The sequence below is a fragment of the Epinephelus moara genome, chromosome 13 (genome assembly GCF_006386435.1).
Source record: "Epinephelus moara isolate mb chromosome 13, YSFRI_EMoa_1.0, whole genome shotgun sequence".
Lineage (NCBI taxonomy): Eukaryota > Metazoa > Chordata > Actinopteri > Perciformes > Serranidae > Epinephelus > Epinephelus moara.
In genome coordinates this window covers 25,894,988-25,919,282 of record NC_065518.1, presented here as the reverse complement: position 1 = coordinate 25,919,282, position 24,295 = coordinate 25,894,988, and the positions used below count along the sequence as shown (strand labels likewise).

Genomic DNA, 24,295 nt, shown 5'->3' with positions numbered 1-24,295 from the left:
GATGGACCGCTGATCAGAGGACAATAAGAAACAATAAGGAAGCTTTAAGAGCTCAGAGCTCCATCGCTGCAGTTTCTTCTTCTCGCCGGCTGTACTGACTCTTCTCCTCTGTCTCCCCCCCCTCACCTCCTCTGTCTCCATGCAGTCCTCCAGCTCAAACTCCAGCAGAGACGTACACGAGAGGAACTGGTCAGCCAAGGGATCATGCCACGTAAGTCTCTGATTTAAGTCTCTGAATTGAAATGTATTCTATTCGGCAAACATGTATTGTCAGTGTGGGTAGTTCCATTTTAACACACATGCATATGGCATCTACAGGGATGCACATGCACAGTACACACCACAGAAAAAGCTCAAACTGACTCGGTCTCTTTCGTGTTGTCTGTTTAGTGTTGCTGTGTAGTAATGTAGTTTTTATTTAGCGTGTGAAGATCTTAGTGTTATGTAACGTAAAAGAAACTTATACTGACAACCAGAGCACTGTATCTGTGTCTTTGAGCCGATGTCAGAGTGTTAACCCTTTCCCTGTCCTACAGCATCAGACAGAGTGTCAGACTCTGTCAGAGATTGATTGGGTCGTCACATAATATTAACACTTAGCTATATGCGCACAGTCAATTGATTCATAAGTTAAATGTGCTATCTGATTATCCTCATGTGCTATACAGGATATGTTAACAGTGTATCTTTCTGAGTGTTATCTTCAGGTAACACAAAATCATGAGGGTTGAGACATCTTTGCATCTTGGTTTTTACTGAAAGTGTCAGCTCTGTTATCTGTATGAGCGTTCAGCGTGTGTCACATTTGGTGGCGTTTTTGCACCACTTGGTGTTATCAAATAGGGCAGCTTCCTCTTCTTCTGTATCCACTTCCTGTTTCAGAGTTCCTCTCATCACAAGAGGCCTTTTTTTATTTTACTCTTTCTTCATTAAAACGTAGCAATGCACAGTAAGTACGAGGCTTTTTTCAAGAAGGCTCTTTGTAATAAAAAAATGACCCAGCATTCAGCCTCATACAATATGTACGGTAGATAATCCTCTATGACCAAGTGATTGAAGAGTAGAAGGTCTCCAAATGAAAGTAGGAAACCTGAATGGTGACTGTTAATCCCCATTAAAGACAGGGGAACTTAAGATGCACTGAATATTTTTGTGAGTCTCAAGATGAAAAGATGGAGAGGTTATTTGCATTTGTCCAAAATGAAGACAAAGCAGGTGTGAATGAAAACTGCACTCACTGCTGTGACAGGTAAAGAAACCAAAATGTGCTTTGTGTCAGAAAGCGTTGGACTGTTTTTCAGGTGTTGTATATTGTGGTAATATAACCCTGGATGAATCCTTTGGCATATCAGTTCAACAACAATGCACTTAAAAGTAACACACCTGGCTCAGTTTGCATTAAAAGGGGGTTAGGCATGAAAGAATGCGCTGGAGAGGACACTCTGACCAGGTACTTGTTGTAGTGGGCAGAGAGCAGATTTAATAGTTGCAGTAAATCTGTCCGTTTCCTCCTTATGCAACAGGCCTCAGGCCTGACCGTTGAATCGGGATCAACGTGTACTGGTAGAATATTTCGCTCTCAGGCTACTCCTCTGTGGAGAAACAAAGAGACAAATACCTAAGGAGGGAGAAAGAGAAAGAATAGGCTTATAAGAGATTCACCTAAGACTGTGTTTGCTCTCAAGTGGATGTTTTCCTCGAACATAGGATTTTACAAAGAGCCATTATTTTTGACTGTTGCCAGGAGACACAGCAAGGTAGAGCAAAGGCTGCTCAGCTGTCAAGGCCCCTGTTGAATTATAGGACAGTGAAGATTATATTAACTGCTAAAGAGCAAGCAGGGTGCATCATTTATCGAATTTTAGCAGAATCGTATAATAATATGTACAAATTGTGATCTGTATGGTGGAATATTCTTAAAGGTCCAGTGTGTAGGATTTAGGGGCATTTATTGGCAGTAGTGGTATATAATATTCATAACTATTTATTCATCAGATTAGAATCGCCTGAAAAAAGAAGCATTGTGTTTTTGTTACCTTAGAATGAGCCGTTTATATCTACAAATGGAGCAGGTCCTCTTCCACGGAGTCCACCATGTTGTTCTACAGAAGCCCAGAACAGACAAATCAAACACTACCCACACAGATAGGTCCATTCGTGCTTTCACATTGGCTACCATTATTCTCCTACACGCTTGGCACACAGTGGAAGTTTCGGTTCTGCAACCTCACTGCTAGATGCCACTAAATCCTACACACTGGACTTTTAATATTGTAATATGTTTTCAACCATGTGGCGCAGCTGTAGAGGAGACAGTGGGTGCTTGGAACTGATGAAGGGTCAGTGTTGCTGCAGGATGTAATCCTCACACTGGTTTTTGCAGCTGTAGGTGGTGTGAATGAGTAACTTTCCACCCTCCCTCTCTGAGTAACCATGGTCTGGGTGTTCTTGAAGAAAGCACTTGGCCTCGCACTTAAATCAGTGACACTACAAAGTTAGAAACGCCATTGCCGAATACAGTGTCGTAGCAAACTTTTACCTGTTTCCACCGTTGGCATCTTTCTCTGCTTCATGATGATTGCATTAATTTGTCTTCGTCTCCATTCAGCATGAAACATGGCCAATACTAGCTGACCTGAAAGAACACTTAAAACTTGACCAGCTGAAACAAATACCTGAAGACCTCTCTCTATTTTGCTCTCATAGATGGGTTAGATGACGAGGCCACTTATTTTGTTTCTAGTTAGCAACCTCTACTTCTTCTACTCTGTTCACTGGCCATGCGTAAAGCTTAGCCACCACCAACGTCTGACTAAACTACGCTTTGCAGCCTAGTTTATTTGTTCCAAACCAGTAGTTGGAAATGTGCTTGATTCCCATTCCTTGTTTGTGACATGTCAAAAGTTAGCTAAAATTTGAGAATTGAATGGAAACATGACTATTGCACTAGATTAGGAAAGGCATAGATATATGAGTTAACAAGCAATAACAATGCTCCTGTGTCTAGAGCTCAGCCATGTTTGTCATTTGGTATAGTAATTCAACCAAAAATCAGAATATGTCTGAGCTGCTGGCTGATACGTTTGGCCACTTTAAAGCTGATTATTGAACCACACTTTCTTCATCAGCATCTGAGATTTTCAGTAGAGATTGTAGGCTCTGTGTCAGGGTCATGTTCCCTCTAGTGAAAACAGATTTGAAAAAGGTGTGTGCGCTAAAAGATTTCATTTCCACTTTGTATGTTCAGATCATATTTTGCCTTTTTTCCAGTATTCCACCTAGTTTGTTTGAGGTTGTACAACAATGAAATTGTGTATTACGAGCGTTGTTGAATCAATAGATCATATTGAGAAATGTGGCCAAGTACACGACTCTGCTCTGTTCTCGGATTGTTGTTTCTCTGTTTCAGAATAGCCTGATACACAGTACAGCTGGTGTTTTTTTTATCGTTTCTGACTTGCACAAGTATAAAATAGAGATTGATTTGGCAGTCATAAAAGGGCAGCTGTTCAAACATACAATTACATTTCATACTTGCTGCTGAAAACGAATCAAATGTCAATTAGAGCGACATTACGAGATGTATTACATTAGTTCTGTTTGTCCAGAACAAAGGGTTCATTGCTGCCAAGATTTTTGTTCAAATGATGTCACAAAAACATTACCTTTCACAGTTCTCTATTAATGTTAGCGGACACGTTGCCTGCCTGACACCTGATCTCAATTAAAGGCCAGTATGACTCTGCTATATCGACAAACTGACATCAGTCAAACCCTCAGTCCATGGACAAGACATTTTTTGTTGACTCTCAGCAGATGATAGTAACAGGATCATCTGACTGAGTTCTTGACCGTTGGTTATGTCACAACTGGCATGTAGGTCTCCTTGTGAACTTCAGGGGTTGTGACACGAGGAATGCCTCCCACCCCCACCCAGTCGTCTGTGACACACATACAGTGGACGCCCCATGTCACACACCTTTTGGCAGGGATTTCACCAGCTCTTGACCAATCTAATGAATGTTGTGTTGCATCATTATAACTGCCAGTGTCCTCCCAATATCCTTCCCCAACTACTGTACAAAAACATCTCTGTTTGTCTGTTTAGTTGTGCTATTTCTTTTATTCAGTCTAAGTACTGTTAAAAAAGTCCTAGTTTTTAGGATATTTAGTCAACCCCAGTCCATTTTTAATGCAAGTTTTAGTTGGCTAAAAATCTGGGCATTTTAGTTTTATCTCATTCAAAGAAAATCGTAACTATCTTAGACTAGTTTCAATCAATGAAGGTTGTTGACATTTTTGTCTTTTTGTGGCTTCAGATTATTGAACATTTTACTCAATCTAGTAAACTCAAACCCAAAAATGTGGTCTTTTTTTGTTTTGTTTTTTTTGGTCAAGTTATTAACCGACACTTGCTACACACTCTGATATACACGCGCACACACGCTCTCTTTCTCTTACCTCAATTAACTCATACTCGTATTGGCTAACTAGTCTACAGTATTTCATCTCCTCTTTTTTTGTCAATTAAAATCAAGACATTTTAGCAAAGTTTTTGTTTTTTGCTGCCACATTTTAGTCTCGTCTTTTGTCGTCAATGATATTGCATGTTAATATTGTCACAGTTAGTGTTCACTGTTCAGTAAAAGTGTGGTGCTGTCTCGTCATGGTCTCATCTTAGTCATGGAATAAAAGGTTGTTGCCAAACATTAATCATAGTTTTTGTTTATGAAATTATCACTGCTGCTCATATTTAAAATGTTTAAGACTACTATTCAGTTTGGCTATTCATGATTTTAAAGGTATGCTCTGCAGGATTGTCGGTTACTGTTTGTAAACACGTACGCCCGCCAAAGTGAAAGTAAGAGCAAGCCCCAGATTCACTCTCGTCTTGATTTCATCATGCTATATTTGCGTTTTTTTTCGGGGCTTTGTCTCTTGAATGCCTGCTGCTTCCTGCTGCCTGCTGGCACCTGGTCACTACCTTTTAATAAAGCTGTGGGGAACACGCCCATAAACATCTGGAACACAGAAAATAAGATGTACAAGCAGAGGGCAGAGTTTCTGCAGATAAATACACCACCACAAACTTCCAGTGGGTCATGAGTGATGTTTAAGAGGGATTCCTTTTGTATGAGTCTGTACATTGTTTTTAGGAAAATCCTGCATAGTATAATTGGAAACCGTCCTCTTTGCCCACTATCTTAATGTGACCATTCCATTTTAGGCATAGACTTAACTTGAAAGCATGAATGAGGTGGAAAAATTTGTCAAACATTTTTCTAATTGCTTGGATCTGGAATATGATTCTCGCACATTAAAAAATTATCATTTTAAAAATGTAAACTTCTGTTTTTTGGTTTCTCCTTAATGGTCATACTCTCATTTGCTTTTGAGGCTGTGACTAGCTGGCTAAAATGCAGAAATATGTATTTACACACACACACACACACACACACACCACAAATACTTTCACACCCCCACCCATGTACTTAAAACGTTGCAGACAGTCATGGCTGAGTGCAGTGATGAACATATATTTCCTTTGTGTGCATCGGTCCACACTCTCCTCTGTCTCCGCGCTTTCCTTTTAACGATCCACTCCAGACTACTCGTCATCAAGGATTTATTACCGTCAGACTCCCAGTTACTGTCCATCTCTCACATAGCACAGACAGTTGGCCTTTGAAATAGTTCTGGAAGTCTGCTATCTACAAAATGCACCACACAAGTCAGCGCACATCAGTAGCGTTTTCGGTGTAAAATAGCCATAAAACTATCACAGAGCGGGGCTATTGTGCTGATTTATGAAAGGTATGTAAGAGTTTAATCTGGATATATGTGTGAGTACTTGGCACATGGAAAGGTTTTTGCTACATTGAACAGGTTTTGTGTGTTGGAGGTTTGCGATTCACTCAAAGTTCAATTAGCGTCTGCTTTGGTGTGAAAAATCACAGACAAAAATGTCCAAATGTAGATTCAAACAACTTCTATTCTCAGTTCAAACATGATAGAATACACGGGATACTTTTATAGAGTAAATTTATTGAATAAGGTGACAAACTGAGCATATGAAACTGCTTAGTGATGGTTTAGGAAAGCTCATGGTCATGGTTATAGTCATGTGATTCCCTGAGGTTTGCCTGAATATTTGCTCCCATAATGCCTAACTTACCTACGCTGCTTCAATGTAAAAGCCCCAGTGAGCACAATGATAACATGACTGGGATCTGAACAGCACAGTAATTGGCCAAAGAAATCGATTGCAGGTACAATTCTCTTTGTGATAACCAAGGAAGCTTTCACTGCAGAAAAACTGTGCTGTATTCCTGCACACACAGCACGCTGCAGCGGCCCATCAGCCTCCTGAGCTGTCATCAGTGTGTGTGGTTAGAATAGCACTCCTGACCCTCTCGTCCTGCAGCCACTTCTGCTTTGAGTTTGTCTTCTTCTATAGCAGTGACTGTTCTCACATTGTCACTTACTGCAAGGAGCATCACGACTCCCATCACAGTCCTTGTGAGCTGTATTCATCTCTCTCTCTTTCTTTCCTCCCCCCTTCTTCGTCCCTCTATCCATGCAGCACTGAAGAGTCCGGCAGCCTTTCATGAACAGCGCAAAAGTCTGGAGCGAGCAAGGGTGAGTGTCTTAAATTCAGTGAGTTTGAATCTCTGCAGGACAAAACATTACCCGTAAATATTAACAGCATAATCTGCAAAGCATTATTTGTAATTTAATTTACCGTCAGTATAGACACCTCAAACTCTGCTGACAGGAAATAACAAATCGAAACTTAAGATGCCATACAGATAGTAGTAAGGTGGCCCTCTTCGTTTTAGGAGCTGCACAAAGCAACAGGGTAGCTCGGCATCATTATCATGTTTTTTAATAACCCAAGGTCAGATCTACCTCTCGCTGCCATCTGGAGCTGCCATCATGCAAAGTTGCTTAGAGAAGATTTAAATGCGTAATTTGCATCTAGTCTGTTACTCTGTTACTGATTGGAATAGTAATTCAAGCAATACCTGGTTTGTGGATGGTTTTAGTTGTAGCATAGATAGCATTAGCAACGAGAACCAAAGAAAAAAGCACCGACTGCAGATGTAAACCCACAAAGAAAATTCAATGAGAGTGATGTCACAGTATTGGACACTGGCACTGTAACAAAGATGGCAGGTGAAGAATACATGTAGCAGGTTATTGCAGTGTAACAAGTGTCCATTAAAGGGCTTATTTGAGTGTTGTCGCTATAGTATGGGTTGATTACAGGCTTGTTTCTCATGTCTGTGTTTGTGATCCTCCTCCTTACACACGTGTATTCCCCAGACCGAGGACTATCTGAAGAGGAAGATCCGGAGTCGTCCTGAGCGCTCTGAACTGGTCAGGATGCACATTCTGGAAGGTGAGTTTTTAACCTACAAGTGGTAAATGCACTTTCAGACTCAAAAGACTTCCCTCTGTAATCTCAAAAGAATACAATGAAAGGTTTGAGTCACTCTGTCTGAGTCTGTTTGAAAAACACAAAACCGAATTAAAAAGGAACCACACAGTGAACAAAACGGAACTAGTTCCCATGTGATAAGGTTAACCTGTGGTTCCTGTTTCATATTTATATGTGGACTAAGTTTAACTGTATTTCTTAGAAGTTGACGGCACTGCATAAGCCCTGTGAACTCATTGCCTGATTCTGCCACGTAGATCAAGTCTTCTGTTACGTTAGAATGAGTCTGAAATAATCTGAGGGGTCTATGCTCAATTTTATCTGCTGGTGTATTGTTTGTTTTACACATATAAGGGCTTTATGACGTGGCATGTTTGTTTGCATCACATATATTAATGTTCTGTATATCAGCTTGACTTGATGCTGTCCCTTAATTAATTTCCTTGTTAAACTAGCAGCAAGTAGCAGCTTAAATTTGAGTTTAAATTTAAATCCAGGAAGTGCTACAAGGGCCTTAAAACACCAAATCTATGATCTTTAGAAATTCAACTTCCTGTCTGTAAGAATGCGCTGAAATTATGACATATACAGCACCTCTTGTGCATTTACAAAACACGTACCTGGTTGTATCTCGTAGATCGAACTGAATCACATGATTACTGAATTTGCATGCATGCACGTTGTCTTGCTGTGTCCACCACAGAGACGTCGGCAGAGCCGTCCCTGCAGGCCAAGCAGCTGCAGCTGAAGCGAGCACGACTGGCCGACGACCTCAACGACAAGATCTCCCACAGACCAGGTCCCATCGAGCTGGTTCACAAGAACATCCTGTCTGTCGACTGCCCCGTGCACTCACCACTGGGTAACTACACGCACAGTTTGCACACTGCTCACTATCATTCAGATGTTGCAGTAAAGGACAAAAATCAAACTCACAGTTACATTTGCAACCATTAACACACATTATAGTCACACACAGATAAATAAATGGACAATAAGGAGCAACAGAAAGCATACAGACAGCACAGTATGCATACACACAAATTTAATATAATGTATCCAGATTACATTTAAAAAAACATACAACAGCATACAACCATGCAGGCACAGGGTTGCACACTTGAGCAACATATAGTAAGACTCGCAATCACACGAGCATGATTCATAATGGCTTATAAACACATAACACCGGGTGCTTTAAGGTGCATTCAGACTGAACGCAAACTGAATTAATTCGCCTCATTTACTAACTTGCTGAATTTATTGGAGGCACAAAGCTGAGGGATGAGTGCAGGTGTTGCAGTCAAGTTGAAACATGTTCACCTGTATTATTGAGTTACCATTATGCTACTGACTGTGTGCAGTTGCGCCACCTCTGAAATCTCATTTGCATTCAGTCTGAACACACCTTCAGCCAAGTGATTACGATATCCAGTTATCTACACACACTTGTAATACAGCACTGTAAAGGTGAGTGTGTAAACACACACACTTATTAGTAACTACAGGTTGCATCACCGTACTCTGTTACAGATATGACACAACAACAATGTTTGGACATAGTCCTGTTTTGAAATATGGCGGAAGGGGACATACAGTGTTGTATAACTTCTCTAAAATTAGTCATGGCTGTGTAGCAATCAGAAGGTGATGACTGTGTTTGACTGCGTGACACACTGTGAGGAAGCCAGGTCTTTGTCAGTTGTTTTGTCCACAGGCTACAGAGTCTGGGAAGATTCCCACCTTCATGAGCCGTTTTCAGGCCACAGAGATTTATAACGCACCACCAGGAGATGCTGCAATAACTGTTGGGTCACTGAATTTGAAAAGGTTTGTTCTCTCCGTCACAGATTCTCCAAAGGGAGAGAGCTCATCTTTGGATGAAGACAGCAGTGACGCTCTGTCACCAGACCAGCTAACCAATCACGACTCTCCGCTGAGTGCCGTCCCTCAGCTGTCCCCCTCGGACATGGTTACCCAGAACGGGGATGTGTCACCATCACAGGTATCATCACAAGATGTCTTTTAAGTCAAAAGAAGGTCACTTGAACTTGCAATGATTCAAACATAACAAAATTTAATTAGATGACTTTGCCATGAAACTGTAGTGATGGGCGGAACGATTCTTTTCACAGCATCTGTTCCTTTGAGTCGATACATGTAGATGTATAATACTTTTTGAGTTTTGATACTTTTTTGAAAAAATTGGTGTCAGTTTCGCCATGACACTCCGTTAAAGTTCATAAATGTTCAACAGCTACTGCGGCATTGTGCTACATTCATTTGATATAATCTGAAAAATGAGTCTAACATATTTTATGGCTCATATGATTCGTTTCTTTTGCTTTTTTTTACTTTTTTTTTTGTTGTTTAAACACTCCTACCAGTAATATACAACACACCTTTGTAGCATCCATGTTGTTTCCTCATTTTAACTTGAAGCTCATGAACACACCAAAGTCAGAGGAACGACCATCCGGGGAGCACGCTAAAGGACTGTTGGTCCTAACCTGGCAGAGGTTTGGACTCGAGTCTGATTCAGTCGGTCCTTGCTTGTTCACTCACAGTAGCAGGCAGTGTTAGCATTGCCCTACGATAACAGTGAGTGGGCGAATGGGAAAAGTCGGGGACTCATGAGCACTCAGACATTCAACAGGCTGACCCAGTAAATAATGGACACTAAAAAAAGAGTCGTTCAAAAAGAATCATTCGTTCATTATCGCCCATCACTACATGAAACATAGCCACTGGTGATTAACTTTATCACACCATTAACCAGAGTAATATCTTCTCAGTTTATTACACAGTCCCCTCCTCCTCCACCACCTCCACCACCACCTCCTCCTCCCCAGGTGAATGGGTCAGACTCCTCCCCATTCCCGAAAGTGACAAATGGGACGACGCTGACCTTAACAAACTCCCGCCCCTCTACTGGACATGTGAAGGTGCGGTAATGCTGGTTATTTTCCTCCCTTTCATAGAACCACAAAACATGTCTGTTTCGAGTTGAACATCCTGCAGATTTGATGACTTATGAATAAATCTGACCTTAATCTCTATTTGTGGAGCAGCTATAACTGGCTAACCCTCCCTCATCTCTTCATTTCCTTGCTTCCTCCTCCCCGACCCCGTTTCTCACGGTTTCTGTCAGCAGTCTCAGGCTAAGGCGAGTTCAGACCGTCCTCCACAGAGACCTAAGAAACCAAAGGACAGCAAACCCAAGGTCAGCAAGCTCTTTGTTTTGTTTTCACTTTAACAGGCGCTGACGCTGGAGTTACGGGTCTGATTGAGTGCAGAAAATACTAATCCACAACAGTCACCGCAGGGAAGTTGTCAGCATATATTTTTAGGCTGCTCCATGACAGTAGTTCTTCTTTTAAGAATTAAGAATGTGGAGTTCATCCCTCATCCATCAGGTTTCCTTCCCTGTGGTTTTGGTGTCAGTTCTCTCAGAATAAGAGAGGCAGGGCTTCTGTCTAGACTCAGTGTGAAGACATTTAACAATCATACAAAGAGAAATTCATTGTGCAAGAGCAAGAGATACCATTTTCCGCATCAGCGGTATCATCAATACACAAGAACACAAACCTTCTTTTTCTGAACTGGAAATACGTGCTCTTTCACTGTAGTTATGTTATTACTGTTGATCTTCCCACCTACGTGTCCTGAAGGCACATACTTTTTTTTGACTGTTTAAAATGTCCAGAATGCTTTTTGAGAGTCAGAAATACAAACAAAAAACAATCTAAATCTATAAAAAGCACTACAGGCAAGAGGGAGAATATTTGGTTTTGCTTTTAGGGTGAACTGTCCCTTCAAAGAGTCCACTTGCATCTTAACCCTTTGGTCTCCTGGCTGTAGGTGAAGAAGCTGAAGTACCACCAGTACATCCCTCCAGACCAGAAGGCAGACAAAGAGCGTCCACCCCAGATGGACTCGTCCTATGCGAAGCTCCTCCACCAGCAGCAGCTCTTCCTGCAGCTGCAGATTCTCAACCAGCAACAGCAGCACTACAACTACCACACCATACTGCCCGCCCCACCCAAGTGAGTGTCAAGCATGACAGTGTGTGTATGTGGGTGTGTGTGTGTGTTTGTGGTGTGGAAGTGAGGTTGACTGACTGCAGTGGTTTTATTCAAAGAGTCAACTACTTTGCCACCCACTTTTTTTCTCCCTCCTATTGAACCAGTAGTTATTACCCATAGTTCACTGGTGCAGCACAGCCTGTAGGCCGTTTTCATTATTACTTCCTGTGTGCTCCCAACTTTTTCTGCTGTGGTTTGTTGCTTCCATCTTAGTGGTTTATGAGTGAGTCCATAGAGCCTGGAGTTAAAGCAGAAGTAATCACTGAAGGTCTGTCCCAGCTTAGCTTCAGTGCTTTGACAGTAACAACGTGTGACTTATGGAATATGCTTTTCAGATGAAACCTATATGGTATATATGGTATAGTTTTTGGTTTTGAAGGACTTTATGTTTACCATCAACACATTTGCGTGACCCTGCAATCGGGTCCAAATCACAACATTCCCTGCAGTGTCAAAGCAGGACAAGCCATATTCATACTTCACTGTTTTCTGCCTCCCCTCAGGCCTCCAACAGAGCAGCCTCCCACAACCAACTCTGGCCCTTCCCCCTCCCGCAGCGTTCCCACGACGACCACCCCAACCCCCTCCAATCAGAGCGGGACTGCCCGTCAGAGCCAAACTGCAGTGGGAGGAGCCAAACCAGGCACTCTGCCAGCCAACCTGGACGAGTTCAAAGTGAGTTACACAGACCATTTCAGCCAGGATCAGAATTGTACCTGCCAAGAACATAACACAACCAAAAGAAAGTATTTCCAGATATGTTGTAGCTGCCATTTGTATTAAGTTTTGAACTTTTTTGCTGAATAAAACAAGTGAGTCATTCAGTCAGCAAAAGATCATTTGATGCTTTGAATGTGTGCACCATGAGTGTTTTAAAGGTATACTGTGCTGAAATTGGGTTACTGTTTGTAAACATGCCAGCCAGAATGAAAGTAAAAGCCAACGCCAGACTCTCGTTTGGTGTCCTGCCTCATAGCATTTGCATTTTTGGGCACTGTGTCTCGTGGATGTGTGCTGTTTACAGTCTGGCACCTGGTCACTATAAAGCATCAACCTCACCTGAGCACTGTGATGTACACGTCCACAAACATCCCAGACACAGAAAATAAGTAAATACAGGCAGAGGGCAGAGTCTCTGCAGAAAAATACACCACCACACACTTGTAATGGGTCATGATTGAGTGAGAGGGATTACTTTTGATTGAATCTACATGTTGTTTCTTTAGGAAAATCCTGCGTCTTATATCTTTAATGCATGATCTCAAACGGTACCGCTAAATTTAGCAACTGACTATTGTTGATGTCCTTGCAAAGTACAGTTTTAATGTCCCATCACATCTAAATACCCTCCAAAAAAATCAACTAAATAAGTAGTTCCCAACCTTGTGATTTTTTGAGAAATTTTTGTCACATTCTTGTTTAATGTTAAAAATGAGTAGAGGCCTGAAGAGGTCAAAGTGTCCAATATTCATCAAGTGAAAAGGGAAAAAGCTGAAAAGAATATTGTAATGTGTCATTTTAAATCATTTTGTGACCCCTCAGGTTAATCTAAGGACATTTTGGGGATTCCCTGCCCCCTTGTTTTGAACCACTGAACTTAATTATGCGTAACTCACCACTTGTCTTGTCTCTTACACATCATCAGTTATTCTCTTTTCTTTCACTCTGAGTCAACGCCTGCTAAGTGAATACCGGTCTGGTTTCTCATCCTCCAGGTCGCCGAGTTGAAACAGGAACTGAAATTACGTGGTTTGACTGTCTCAGGCACAAAGAACGATCTCATCGAGAGGCTCCGCAACTATCAGGAGCAAAATGGTGGCACCACAGCGGTTGTGAAAAACAGCATATCACAGCCCAGCCAACAGGGCACGACCTCATCCGCTGGCACCGTCACATCCTCTCCAACCACAACAACAACCCCCGACCACCAACCAGGAGAGGCGGGCTTTAAGTTAGATTTGTCATCGTTGGCTCAGGTGATTCCAGGGCGGGTCATGCGGTTTGGCAGCACCAGCTCCAGCCCTCCAGTGTCTCCTACTCCATCTGAGAGGTCGCTGGCCGGGATGAGTCCAGATGAGACGAGCTGTAATGGAGACATGTTTGGAGAGATGGTGAGAGCTAGATATGTGTTTATTGGATAAAATTACTGGACACTGGCAAAAAATGTAACCTCTTCCTTCAGACTTTTCCATAAATTCTCTTCGTGTTTCGTCCCTCAGGTAAGCTCTCCCCTGACCCAGCTCACCCTTCACCCATCTCCTCAGCACCCACCAAACGTCTCTCCGCTCTCCAAGGTCAAAGAGGAGATCCAGAGCTCCTGCAGCCTCTCCAGGCCTTCACCTGCCTCATGTCAGGCTCCAGAACCCCTGTCTGGAACAGCCATGGACACTTCCTGTTATGACAAGGACCAGATGCTCCAGGAGAAGGACAAGCAGATCGAGGAGTTGACCAGGATGCTGAGACAGAAGCAGAGGCTGGTGGAGACGCTCAGGTCCCAGCTGGAGCAGGGTAAGATGACAGGAGTAGGTGGGGTAGTGTTGGAGAAGGAAAGAGGTGAAAAGAGCAAAACATCCCCAGAGGTTAAACTTCAAACTCTGATAAAAGCCTCGGCCATCCAGCCCCCCACTCTCCCCAACGGCATCGTGGTGAGGGTGAAGAAGGAGGTGGAGTCTGAGGAAGGGATGGAGGGGGTGACGGAGGCGAAGAAAGCGGCCCAGCCGATGCAGTGCTCTCAGGAGACTCTGCTCCGGCTGCAGCAGATTCATCGGCTGCAGATCCAACAAGCCGAACAGCAGAAACAGACGCTGCAGCCCAAACAGCAGCAGAGTCAGGTGCAGCTGCAGAGAGTAACAGAGGCGATGTCGAGCCCGCAGAAGCTACAGCAGCAGAAGAAAGAAGCCCAGATCCTGCTCCATCAGCAGCAGCAACTGCAGCAGCTCATCATACAGCAAACCCAACAGAAACAGCTCCAGGCGCAGCAGAAGTTAGCACAGCAGAAACTGGCCCAGCAGAAACTCAGCCAACAGAAGCTGGTGCAGCAGAACCAGCTCAAACAAACTCAAGGTCAAGTTCAGCAGAACCAGCAGAAGAACCAGGTTCAGCTGAAGCAGGTTCAGGTGCAGGTCCAGAAGCCTGCACTGAACCTAACCCAGCAGAGGAAGCAGCAGAGGGCTCTGCAGAGGCAGCAGCAGAAACAGCAGACGGCAGCTGTCACCACCCAACAGGTAACGTCATCATCAGCCCTCTTAAAGTGGATAACATGTTGAAATAAAGTGCATCAGAGTTTTAATTAAAAATCTTAATTTCACTGAAACATGTTTGGTTCACAGGTGACCCCAGTCTTTATCAACCAACAGAACGGCACTCAGATCCACACTCAGGCCATTTCATTAGACCTCCTCAAGGCGAATGGCACACCGACACTGGTCACCGACAGCAACGGCAACCACTACCTGATCGCACTCACCAGTCAAACCACAGAGGGACAGAACGGAGTGTCCTCATTGGCCAAACCCAATGGACGCATCACACTGCAGGTACAGTAAAGCTGATAAAAAATATTCTGTAGTTGGCTGCACACGGTTAATAATCTGTAATGAAATATTTATGTGCAATTTTTCTCTGCTTGTTGTCTTTCAGAGGTTGCAGTCGACTCCAAGTAAACTCCCCAGCACTGACAGCCAATCAAAAGAGCCGCCAGAGGCCGAGCCAAACAAAAAGGTACAAAAAAGATGTCTTTTTTTATATATAAAATTTATGTATGGTTATTTATTAAATAAATCTTTTATAGGGACAGGTATACAGCGTGGGCCAGTGTCAAGGTTGATACTCTGAAAACAAAATTGCAAAGGGCTTTATAAGTGTGTTTTAAATGTATTTATATGCATAATGTATAATAATACTACTACAACCACACAGGAAATATTTTGAATCTGGAGACGAGGCTGTAAAAATGAGAACAGGCTGACTAAAATGAATGGAAAATAAACTTGCAATATATAGGCATATTCAGACCAAACCATTCTGGGGAGCTCCCCATAGAGCTACATACCTTCAAGGGCTTTTTCTGTTCGCACTTGCACAGCCAAAGTAATGTACTGTAAGCTGACCAGTGGTTGGTACAGAAATTTTACTTTGACTTATGCTTATATGCTCAGTAAAGCCTGGACTTCACTGTCAGTCCATTTGTCCGCGTTTTTTTTCTCCATTTCTTTTCCGTTACAAGCAGTTGTTTGTGTTTTGTGTCAACTGTTGTTTACGTGGCTAACAGGTTTTTAAAAATGGCAGTTGCTGTTGCTGCATTGGCTGTTTTAAACCAGTCATGGTACACTTCTGTCAGTCATGTTTCCTCTTGTGCTAAGAGAGCACCTACTCTGAAATAGGAGCTGAAAAAAGTATCTCAAACCTGCTTTCTAAGAACTGCGATAGTTCCTAGTTCTTGTGGTACAGAACACAAAAAAGGGGAGGTTCTTAGAATTTTGAAAAAGTTCCACTTATGCCTCATGATTGTAACTCATCCATGACATGGCAACGTGAAAATTGATCTAGCCTTTTAATAGTTTTACTGTAGTTTGAATAATATAACATACATTGATGCACAAGTTTAAATTTTAAAATGATCAAAAAAAGCCATCCACAACTGAGGAAATCATCTCAAAAATATTATTAGTTATTGGTTACTGTTATTGGTTTGTATATAAGTAAGTTTTTTTTACTTGTAATTTGTGGCCAGGCTACTTCCCCCCACATTTTAAAGTAAGTAAGACCTGAACTGAGTATTTTTGTTACTTATGACAGACAATAAAGGCTTATCTTATCTTATCTTATCTTATCTTAGTACATAGGGGGGAAAAAAGTGAGTCGCTTTGGACAAAAATGTTCTTCAAATAATTACAATGTAATGAACTGTGTAGTGCAGCAGGGTTTTCTGCATCTTCTAAGCAGTAACATCTTCCTGCCACAAGGTGTCGCCACTGACACAGTTTAAAATTATCAAATCAAACAGACTGCATTAAATGTGAACCAGCAGGCTGTTATTCAGGGATGAAATGTAATTAACCAATCACAACTGAGGATTCAACATATTGACGTCCATTGTTACACAGTCTAAACATGTCTCTGTCCCTGTCCTCCCTCAGGGACAGAAGGTGGGGCTGCACCTGGACACCAATGGCGCGCCACAGCCCAACCTGTCAGTCACCGCTCCACCCAACCTGCAGCCTTTCTTCGACGACATGTCAGACAGCGAGAGCCAAAGCAACTTAATCTCATCTCTTAAGGTAGCACCACCTCCTCCTCCTCCTCCTCCTCCGCTCCCATCATCATGTCGTCTCTACTGCTCAGCCTCCTCCACGTTTTTGTAGACTTCATTAACTTTTTTCTCCTTGTTTCTTCTCTTTTCTTTTCATTCCATCACTCCATCCTTGCAGAGAGAGGAGGTGTGTCCGCCTTACGACCGGCACACACTGTTCACCCCTCCCTCTCCCAAACGCAACACCTCCCTTCCTACTCAGCGCTCCAAAGTATGTCCTCCAGCACGTCTTTGTTTCCATCTGTCCTTTGGCGTCGTTCTGTTTCTGTCTGTTCCTCCATTTTCCATCTTAGATTCTCACGCTGAGCCGTGCGCTCGTGTTACTGAGCTCAGACGGCAGTTGGAAAATGTTGGGCAGAGAGGTTGCAGTGGTGTGACTTGATTTACTGTGTGATAATGTTCAACTGTGAATGTGTTTCCAATTAGTGTCTGACTGAAAGGAAAATGCTCTAATGTTTACATTTTCGATGTTGCCTAGTCTCAGTCTCTGCTTTTATGTAATCGTCTACGCACTCAAAGCATTATGGGAATAGTGTCAGTTTCTCAGAGTTGTTGCTGCATTCAGATGTAAGATATGTGTGGTAGAAAAAGTGGCTGGTGGTCAGTCACGTTGTCACATTTGTTGCGTAATACACAACACATTGTTTTCCGGTCTGTTAAGACTTAATGAAGCATTTCTATCTGCCACTGCTTTAGATTCCAAGCTAATAGCAAAGCCTTATTTCAGTTTGAACAACATGAAACTGTGAAAAAAAATTGCTAAGCAACGTTTTTGGGTGTTTTAAGATGGAGTTTGTGTTGTGGCACAAGATTTTCTGTTGTGGAGAATCCAGTGGTGTTTCAGTGTGTAATTGGAGGCTGACTGAAATACTCTTCCTCTCTGTTAGCAGGAGAATGGCGTCAACAGTCAGCAGATGGATGATCTGTTTGACATCCTGCTCAAGAGCGGAGGTAATAAACTCTAAATATTAATAAGAGAAAGACATTATGAGTCTGTCGTTTCCTGTGCTGATGATATTTTTTTTTCTCTCCAACCTTCTTTAGAAATCCCCGGCTTCAAAGCCAACCCGGACCCTTCACTCGCCCCTCTCCACTCTGACCCGCCTTCCCCATCTTCTCCCCCATCTCCTCTCCACCTCTCCCCTCCTACCCCCACAGAGCCCCTCATCTCCCCTCAGCCTCCTGCAGGAGAGCCCTGCACAGGCAGCGGACGCCTGGAAGACTTCCTGGAAAGCACCACAGGCGCCCCGCTGCTGGGCGTGGAGCCCGACGGCGGCCTGACGCTGATCGACGACCTTCACAGCCAAATGCTGAGCACTCCCAGCATCCTGGACCACCCTCCCTCCCCCATGGACACATCTGACTTGGGCTTCTCCCCCCACTCCACAGGGCTGGACTTTGGCGACCCCACCCTGGACAGCATGGACTGGCTGGATATCTCCATGGTGGGGAGCGGCGGCGGAGGCAGCGGGGGCAGCGGAGGGGGTAGAGGAGGAGAAGGGGGAGCCGGGGACGGAGACGGGGGGACGAGCCTGGCCCCGCTTGTGCCGCACACTCCGCCGAGCGTCTTCTCAACCGATTTCCTGGACAGCACGGACCTGCAGCTGCACTGGGAGTCGTGTCTGTAGCCCTGCGCACAGATGGACACGCACTCGCTCACACTGTGTACAGGCGCCGTCTTTATTTCATGCACATATAGAAACCTTTTCTATGCTGTCTCTACCACTGCGGGGGTCACTGGCACATGCAAACGCACACACACATTTACGCAGTTCGCCCTGTCTTTCACTGGCTGTTACTGTATGCAGGGTGAGGTGAAATGAGAATAAACATAGAAGTTAAATTCATAGAAAGGACTTGGACTTGGTGGAACTGAAGTGGACTTTTTGAAATTTAATTCTATGGGGATCCATGCAGCAGACTGTTCACATCCAAGCTGATAAAATCCCATTTTCATGTGTCCTGACCTGCATTACAAAGGGTAAAGAGTACAGCAGGATACTGTAGGTCACTGTAATGCAACATTTCAACCCTTGGAAACGGTTTGACAGAGTAGAGCCAAGGATGGACTGTCAGTGACCTTTACTCGGGCTCCTCCTGAAAACAGAGTGTGTGTCAGTGCCTCCATAACTTTGCACTTATGCTGAATCTGATTGGTTTGAAGGGGGGGACGTTCAGGTCAGCAGCCGAATCTTAACGCTGTTCTGAGGCTAAGCAAGAGCCGCCACGTGTTTTGTCAATCAGCTGAGCCGTTGATGGTGTGACCTCGTCGCCTCACCGCGGCAACCTGAACCCCACCCACACTAGTCAAAAAACACAGCTGTTATTGGCTGGCAGTTGCTTTTGAAATGAACCATATCAGTGGCAACAGTTTGAATTGAAGCCTCATTGGAGGTCGCGTATTATTGGTAACATTATGGTAGACCACTATGTATTGCTGTATATGGGGTGTATATTATCAATTGTCCATATGACTATTTTTCTTTGCTGGTTGCTTTAGAGTCGAGCTAGCCGGCTGGGGAACATAGGGTGAGGGCGGGGCTTCCAAAATACTTGGACCTTGTCATTTTTTAAAGAAAAAAAAGTTGAAAAAAAAAATAAACATACTAAAAAAAGTCAAAAGATGTGTCTGTTTTTCTTTTATATGGTCACAAAAAACAGTTATTTTACAAAGAGCTCCATCTGAGCTTACTTTATTCACATTGATTGATTACTCCATCATTTATAATTAACTATTATCAAATCATTTGTCCTGTGTTACTGTATGGTCAAAGTATTCCTGGTGATAATGAGAAAAACCACAAGAGGGCGCCATTGTAAAGAAAGCTGCTGCCTCAACATCATTGAGAGGCCATCTGGATACCAACAAGTGACGTTAAGCTACTGCCACTGGGGAGTGTTGTTGCCATGAGGAGGTTTGCTTGGTTGGCAGTGGTGTTTGGGTGGATGGTACGTGTCAAGTGGCATCCACATATATGCCAGGACCCCAGGTTTCCTAGCAGAACATAGCAGTGCAACAAGATGATCAATTCACTTCACCTGTCAATGGTTTTAATGTTTCGGCTGATTTGTGTATTTACCCTTTTCTGGATTTTTGTCAGCATTTCATCCTTTGTAATTAAATGTAGAGAAACAACAACAAAGGTTGGATGTGAATTTTGCATCTAGAGAAACTGGAATGGCTGCCATGATCTTACTCCGTCAGATATTTCATACTCTGTCAGAACCAAACACAAACACACTTGCTCTTACCCAAAAAGGGTATGAGGAACCCTAGGGGTACTTTGGGGTACTGCAGGGGCTACAGAGTTTTTTTTGTTTGTTTGTTTGTTTGCTTTTTCAAGTGTTAATTTAAAAATTGCACTCATGCAAAATTCCTCAAACATTTATGATATAACTCCAATGAATTATTATAGTACATTATATTATATAAATCAAATATTTGAATTTGAATGCAATAAAGAATGTGTTGACACTGTCAGTGTTTTTGGGGTGCCATCTTGTGAGGATCGTTCACTGTGAGCCAGTTTTGATGCTTAATGAAAGACAAGAAAATGGAAAATGTTGTTGTAATGAAGAATATGTTTTGATCATTACAGCTGTCTCCCTGCCACAGAGAATGACAAAGACCCTCAATGAAGCACATGTCCACTTCTTCACTAAATTTCAAGTGCAGTTCAGTACAGCTACAATTCAAGACTTAGTGTTGTTGCATGATAACAAATGGTTTTCCCCGAAAGTATTGACAGATTCTCAACATTTGAAATGTAGTATTTGGGTTTTTCAGTGATGGGGTCATCAAATCTCACAGACAGCACAGCACTGTATGTGGGTGTGGGTGTTTTATGTTTCTGATATTTCAGTGTGGATTTTATTTTAAAAACTGCAGAACAAACAATTCAAGTCAGTTTAGTCTTTCATACTTGACTTTCCTTTGTCTCTGCTCTGCTGACTGACTAGTGTTCCCTGTTAATGACTCCATTTATCCTCAGTGATGGATGAGATTGTGATGTGTAGTGAAGCGGAGAACTGCAGTCAAAACACACTTAAGGAAAATAACAATCTCCACTCCATTACTTGTTATACTATACTGTGACCTTTTTTCAGGATTTTTGACGACATAGTATACTACGACTTTCCCTACGATTTTCCACAACATACAACACTATACAGTTTTTATGATTTTTGTCATGACTTACTATAGTATAACATTTTCTTGTGAAAATTCTGATGATATACCCAGGGGCGATTCTAGGATCAGAGGTTTGGGGGTGCTGAGCACCCAGAGAGCTGCCTGGCCAGGCAAGATAAATTTCACTGTTTTGTACATTTTAACTCAATTTCATTCCCACATTTGTGAAAGTAAAGCACAACACTTTTTGGGAAAGTCTGTGACTAAACCATCAAATCTGATAAAGGTTATTTAAATGCTGAGCCACAGCAAAAGAGGAATGGATTGGAATCATAAAAGAAACATATCGTAACCCTAATTTCTGGGGGAAGACAACTCATTTTGATACAGCAGCTCCTCAACATACACATAAACAGTATGTATGTTTCTGGAGTAAACCAGCCCCCTACAGTGAGTACCAAAAATACCAAAAATGGACATTGGACTTATTTTTTGGACTTTTATTTGAAATGCAATGCACAACATGTAACATTAACACATTAACAGTGATTGATTTTTCAGTGTTTGTCTCTGCCTTTTTCCTTCTTGTCTGTATTATATAATACAAATACATAAATAAAAATACACTTCAAAAAAGAAAAGTGCTTGAAATCTACAAAATAATAATAATAATAATAATAATAATAATAGTGCTGTATTTTTGTTGTTAAAATATTATGTTGCAACCAAGTACTGTATGGTTTTGACACTTTTCTAGCTTGTTAAAAAGGGAAACAAGCCCCAAAATGGGCTAGAAACGCCTATGGGTATACCAGTTATGACATTTTTCTTGATTTTTTTGTTGTTTTTGACAAAATGCTATGTCATGAATTTTTTTCATGATGTTAAACGATATACTTTTCTATTACATTGTTCATGAAAATTCTGATGACATACTATACTATGACTTTTTTCATGTTTTTTGACAACATACTATACTATGACATTTTTATCGTGATTTCTGAAAACATACTTTATTATGTGTTTTTTTAATGTCGGACGACATATACTGTGATGTTTTTTCATGATTTTTGAAGACATACCGTACTATGACATATTTTCCTGATTTTTTAAGACAGACTCAACTATGACGTTTGTTCATGATTTTTGACGACATGCTGTACGATGACGTTTTTCTTAATTATTCCAGATGACATACTAAACTACGATGTTTTGTCATGAGTTTTAACAACATGCTGTGCTATGACGTTCTTTCATGATTTTGAAGACATACTATACAATGACGTTTGTTCATGATTTCAGATGACATACTAAACTATGACGTATTTTCATGATTTTGGACACATTGCTATACGATGATGTTTTTTTCATGATTTTTGAAGACATACTCTACCGTGACGTGTTTTCATAACTTTTGAAGACATTTTGGACGACATACTATACTATGACATTTTTTCATGGCTTTGGACGACATGCTATACGATAACATTTTTTCATGATTTTGGACGACATACTATACTATGACGTTTTTTCATGATTTCGGACGACATGCTATACTGTGGGGGGTGTTTTCATATTTTTTGATGACATACTATACTATGACTTTTTTTTCAGGAGTTGTGATTCCATACTATACTCTGACTGTTTTTCATGGTTTTGGATGACATACTATACTATTCCATCTTGTTGTACTGGAACACGATCAACTTGAGTACAGCGTCATTCGTAGCTCCGACCTCCAACTTCTGAGGTAAATAGAATGCAGAATCATGCTAATTAGTTAGCATGCTAGGTGGGGAAACTGTGTCAGTTGTAAGACGGCTGTTTTGTTGGTAAACCTTGTGAATTATAATGGAGCCAAATTTTGTAACATAACCTTTGTTGCTGTTGTTCTCAGCTTCATAGGAGTAACGTTGGTAGCAAATTTTGCTATCTGCTAAGATAATTTATGCAATTCAAAATGCCAGTGAATTATGCTAATAATGTTAGCATGTTAGCTTTGTAGGGGAGACGTGTCTAGCAAATGCAGTTGTTTTGTCTTTGAACCCTGTAAGTTAAAATGGAGCTGAATTTTGTACTTTTGTTTAATGTTGTCGCTGTTAAGCCATGTTTTATGTGTGTTTTAGGTGTCCTAGCAACAGTCTGTGACTGAGTGAATGCCGCCAGGTGTTGACCTAGTCTTGTTTTTCTTGTTTTCCAGGTTGTCTTCTGTACTTAGCCTATTTCCTGCAGGTACCGTTGGGTATATCAACAAAAATCCAAAACATCAGAGGTGAATGTTAGGGTTGGTAAAAAAAAAGGGCGTCTTTCTAGAACCGCAGTTTTGCTCCTGTGCACTCCTGCGGAGAGAAATCCCTGAATGAAAAGAGACTAATTTCTACTCACAGACCAGAATTAAGGGAAGACGTGTAGTAATTAGAGAGCTCTTGTTTTGCCCAGTGAGGGTAAAGTGACCTCTTCATCATCTCCTACTCTTTCGTTTCTTTGCAGCACCATATTGAATCGAGCACTAATGCCCTGTTTGACTCACTCACTCCCTTCTCTCAGCCTTTCAAGTCCCACTCAGCCAACCCCTCATCATCTCTCAAAGACCCTGATGAGCCCTCTGTAGCTCTCTCACACACACACACACACACACACACACACGAATATTCAATGCACAGCACGCAAACATGCAACCAGCTCAGTACGCTCTTACGGATTCACTTCACACATACGTACACACACACACAGGTCACAGCAGCTCCCCAGTGCCGCATCAGCACCATCTCTCTGTCTCCAATACACAGAGCAGATAAAAGTCCCGAGGCCATGCCACTAATTAACTACAGTGAGCTCCAAAGGGCCGCAGCGCCACGAGGGCTAAAGATCTCCTCTGTATTTCACATCCCACTGACAGGAGCCCGCCACCCTCCAGCCCGCAGACGCACATGACTGTTAATCACATGTGCTCAGAACAGCTTTGATCACCAGAAAGTGAACGTTGGGACAATTAAAGAAAACAGCATTTTGCTCAAAAAGCCTGCCAGATTTTTATTGATTTTCTTCTTCCCATAAACCTGTAGTTGGTAACTTTTATAAAAATAACTTGGTCATATTTGCTGAAACTCTCACTATGGATAATATGTGAAAAAAAAAAAAAACTTCTTCCTCTTCTTCCGAGTAGTGCTTTTAATGGCATTTGCAAGACTCCACTGAATTGTGAACGTAAACAACTAGAGCTGCAGAGTTTCTAACACAACATGTCACTGCTTGTGACCTGCAGTCAAAACTGTCAAACTGGGCATCACTGTTTAAATATGAATCAGTATTTTGTTACTGCATTG

General features: G+C 42.1%; 1 protein-coding gene across 8 annotated transcripts in view; it reads left to right on the top strand.

The window, feature by feature from the left end:
* Positions 1–19,458, top strand: part of mrtfab (myocardin related transcription factor Ab) — a 49,072-nt gene extending 29,614 nt beyond the window's left edge. For 3 of the 8 annotated variants that reach the window (XM_050059784.1, XM_050059790.1, XM_050059787.1), the window contains 17 exons: positions 146–211; positions 6,584–6,639; positions 7,327–7,402; positions 8,145–8,303; positions 9,292–9,446; positions 10,237–10,386; positions 10,593–10,664; positions 11,303–11,487; positions 12,030–12,201; positions 13,242–13,637; positions 13,746–14,750; positions 14,856–15,062; positions 15,166–15,246; positions 16,665–16,805; positions 16,956–17,048; positions 17,725–17,788; positions 17,882–19,457. In XM_050059784.1, the coding sequence (XP_049915741.1) occupies positions 146–211; positions 6,584–6,639; positions 7,327–7,402; positions 8,145–8,303; positions 9,292–9,446; positions 10,237–10,386; positions 10,593–10,664; positions 11,303–11,487; positions 12,030–12,201; positions 13,242–13,637; positions 13,746–14,750; positions 14,856–15,062; positions 15,166–15,246; positions 16,665–16,805; positions 16,956–17,048; positions 17,725–17,788; positions 17,882–18,465 (3,662 nt within the window). In that variant the 3' untranslated portion in view covers positions 18,466–19,457. Of the gene's footprint in view, positions 1–145; positions 212–6,583; positions 6,640–7,326; positions 7,403–8,144; positions 8,304–9,291; positions 9,447–10,236; positions 10,387–10,592; positions 10,665–11,302; positions 11,488–12,029; positions 12,202–13,241; positions 13,638–13,745; positions 14,751–14,855; positions 15,063–15,165; positions 15,247–16,664; positions 16,806–16,955; positions 17,049–17,724; positions 17,789–17,881 lie in introns of all 8 variants that reach the window. The other 5 variants (XM_050059785.1, XM_050059792.1, XM_050059786.1 and 2 more) reach the window with 4 other exon arrangements.
* Positions 19,459–24,295: the final 4,837 nt, after the last annotated feature.